At 32.4% G+C, this 2,925-nt stretch overlaps 1 protein-coding gene across 1 annotated transcript; it reads left to right on the top strand.

Annotated features, from left to right (window-relative positions):
* The first annotated feature begins 1,662 nt into the window (after positions 1 to 1,662).
* On the top strand, positions 1,663 to 2,535 carry LOC138348953 (uncharacterized). The gene is made up of 3 exons (XM_069298568.1): positions 1,663 to 1,677; positions 1,990 to 2,106; positions 2,260 to 2,535. Exons 1-3 carry the CDS (start codon positions 1,663 to 1,665, stop codon positions 2,533 to 2,535), a joined length of 408 nt encoding a protein of 135 aa, XP_069154669.1.
* The last annotated feature ends 390 nt before the right edge of the window (positions 2,536 to 2,925 follow it).

Raw genomic sequence — 2,925 nt, 5'->3', positions numbered from 1 at the left:
TAAACTATTTTACTAATCTAGTATATTTTGGCACAAACAAAGAGATTAGGTTTTAAACAATTAAATTTATATTCACAATAAAGTATGCATACTAAAAATTATAAGGGGAAATAAATAAACAAATAAATAAATATGAGGCGTGTTGTCGGAATTAACTTTACAGATTATATGGAACATACAATCATTTAAATAATTTTTCTCATGCTTCGATTTAACAAATATATAAAAATAATTTTTCTTTTAAAAAAGTAAAATAAAATATTATTAATTACTATGATTAAATAGGAGCAAGAACGATTTCACCAGATACTAGCCATAAAGATTAAAACACGATACTATACATAATTTGTTCTAATTTTAACAATATGCACATATTTACCGTATTTCAATATTATAATGAAAAGGTTGAACCAACCTAGAACTTGATTAAATTCATAACATGAGAAATAAATACCGCATAATCATGAATATAATATATTATAAATGAATATTGAATAATACCTTTTGCGAAAATCAAATTCAAGGAAATGATATAATCCTAACAAGAATCCACGAACTTGAAACCGCGAAAGTGAACCTCAAAACTCAACCTTTGTTTGTGATTTTCAAAAAAAAAGTAAGAAGATGAGAATAATATTTTTTACGTATGTGTTGCCTTCTTTTTCTTGATTTTTCCCTCCCTTTCGTTCTTTTTTTTTTACCTCTCTGATGTTTTTTTTTTATCTTTTTTCCTGATTTAATAGTGCAGGTGTGCATGTGTACGTGTGGTGTGAGTGGGAGTGGGGAGTGGGGAGGGATCGTGGGGGTTTTCATTTTTTTTAATATTAAATGATAATTATATAATTATTAATTGCTTTGAGTAAATAAATAAATAAAAGCTAAATGGGTAATTAAAACAAAACAAAAATATATATATAATTAAAAAATATTAGTTTATTTGAATAGTATATATATATATATATATATATATATATATCTTTTTTTTAAACAATTAAAATAAACTTATCTAATAAAAATTATATTTATGTTGTTTATTTTTATATCTTTTAAAACTTAATGAAAATAATAAAAATTCAAAATATATTTAATTTAGATTGATAAAATTATTTATGCTCTAAATATAGGTGTTAAACTTAAATTCGGTCAAAAATTACGTGTCTACAGTTTGCCCCTCTTTGACAGGAAAAACGAAGAGTTTTTCAGACAAAGAAGTAGACAAAGTGACAAGTTTTGACCGAACTCTTATTTGAAAGATTAAAATTTGTGCGACCGAGTCTTTGTTTGGATATCCTAACATATCTCGGGTGATAAGGGAATCAGGCCAATTGTAGTTCGAGGAGATAAAATGATGAGTTGGAAGTTAAGTGAGGTTCCATCGAGGCTCCAGATCGCGGCTCTTATCCTTACATAAAAATTGAAAACTATTAGTCAAAAGAAAAACAAATGTACAAACTTCTATCCACGCAGCTTTCCTTGAATCTTCACTTGAATTTTGACTTTAAGATATCACCTTGATTTTTGAGTGAATATCTTCACTTAGAATTGGAATGGAGGCTGAACTTGCCACTTAGGCGGAACTTTTGACATTCTTCAAAAATGACAATTTGAAAAATGCTCTTGAATGAATGCGTGTTTTCTTGATCAAAAGTTGACTAGTAAAAGATGTGTGGAAATCAGGTTGCTACATGCATTGAAGAAGCTAATTCTAACCATCATGGAATTGATTATTCTAAAAAATTTGAAACTTTGTTCTTGAATTTCAAATCCCGGTCTCGCTTGAGAAAACCTGAGAACCACCACAATCAAACAAAAAAAAAATTTGCCCCAGTTTTCACTGGAAATTTTTTTTGTGAGTTATTAGCAAATATAAATATAAAACATAAACTTCGGCTAGGAAGTGTTTATTTCAGGAGAAAATAAAACTAAAAATCTAGACTAGGAAGTGTTAATCCCATTATTCAGGAGGGTCCTGCTAGTCCCATTATCCAGGAGGGTCCTGCTAGTCCCATTATCCAGGAGGGTCCTGCTAATCCCATTATCAAGGAGGGTCCTGTTAGTCCCATTATCCAGGAGGGTCCTGCTAGTCCCATTATCCAGGAGGGTCCTGCTAGTTCCATTATCCAAGAGGGTCCTGCTAATCCCATTATCCAGGAGGGTCCTGTTAGTCCCATTATCCAGGAGGGTCCTGCTAATCCCATTATCCAGGAGGGTCCTACTAGTCCCATTATCCAGGAGGGTCCTGCTAATCCCATTATCCAGGAGGGTCTTGCTAGTCCCATTATCCAGGAGGGTCCTGCTAATCCCATTATACAGGAGGGTCCTGTTAGTCCCATTATCCAGGAGGGTCCTACTATTCCCATTATTCAGGAGGGTCCTGTTAATCCCATTATCCAAGGGGGTCCTGCTAATCCCATTATCCAGGAGGGTCCTGCTAGTCCCATTGTCAAGGAGGGTCCTACTAGTAAAGTTTTCAACAAACTAATAATACCAACGAAACATTGTGAATGCTATCTTCATTATTTGGAAGTTCCTTAAAGGAGAAAAATAATAATAATAGTAATAAATAAAATAAATATTCCAACATTCAAGTAATTGCTATTTTGATATATATTAGTTAACTTTCATATAATATTCCACAAGTCTTTATTGTAGGGTTTTCATTTCGCTCGCTGCAGACTAGGTTGAACATCTAGGTTCCTCAAATCCTCAATCTTGAAACAACTTGTGTCCCTGCTTCAACAAAGAAAACTTGTGAGTTTGAAAAGGTGGTGGTTGGTTTGTAGTTCCATCTTTCGACAAGGGCAGCTCAAACACTTATGACGCTTTGGTTGTTTTTCAACGGTCAATACTTCTTATTGATTGATAGTACCTTCATCCAAATTTGCTTATTTTGGGACCTAAATCCAATGTCTTTATCTCACAACA

Source organism: Solanum lycopersicum, chromosome 5 (genome assembly GCF_036512215.1).
Source record: "Solanum lycopersicum chromosome 5, SLM_r2.1".
NCBI lineage: Eukaryota > Viridiplantae > Streptophyta > Magnoliopsida > Solanales > Solanaceae > Solanum > Solanum lycopersicum.
Note: the sequence above shows the minus strand (reverse complement) of the source record. Positions and strands in the feature narration are given on the sequence as shown.

What these genes read in the sequence shown, in the direction of transcription:
- LOC138348953 (XM_069298568.1), top strand. An exon ending in CCATTATCCAGGAGGGTCCT is followed by an intron (nt 2,107 to 2,259) that starts GCTAGTTCCATT and finishes CCCATTATCCAG; the next exon opens with GAGGGTCTTGCTAGTCCCAT.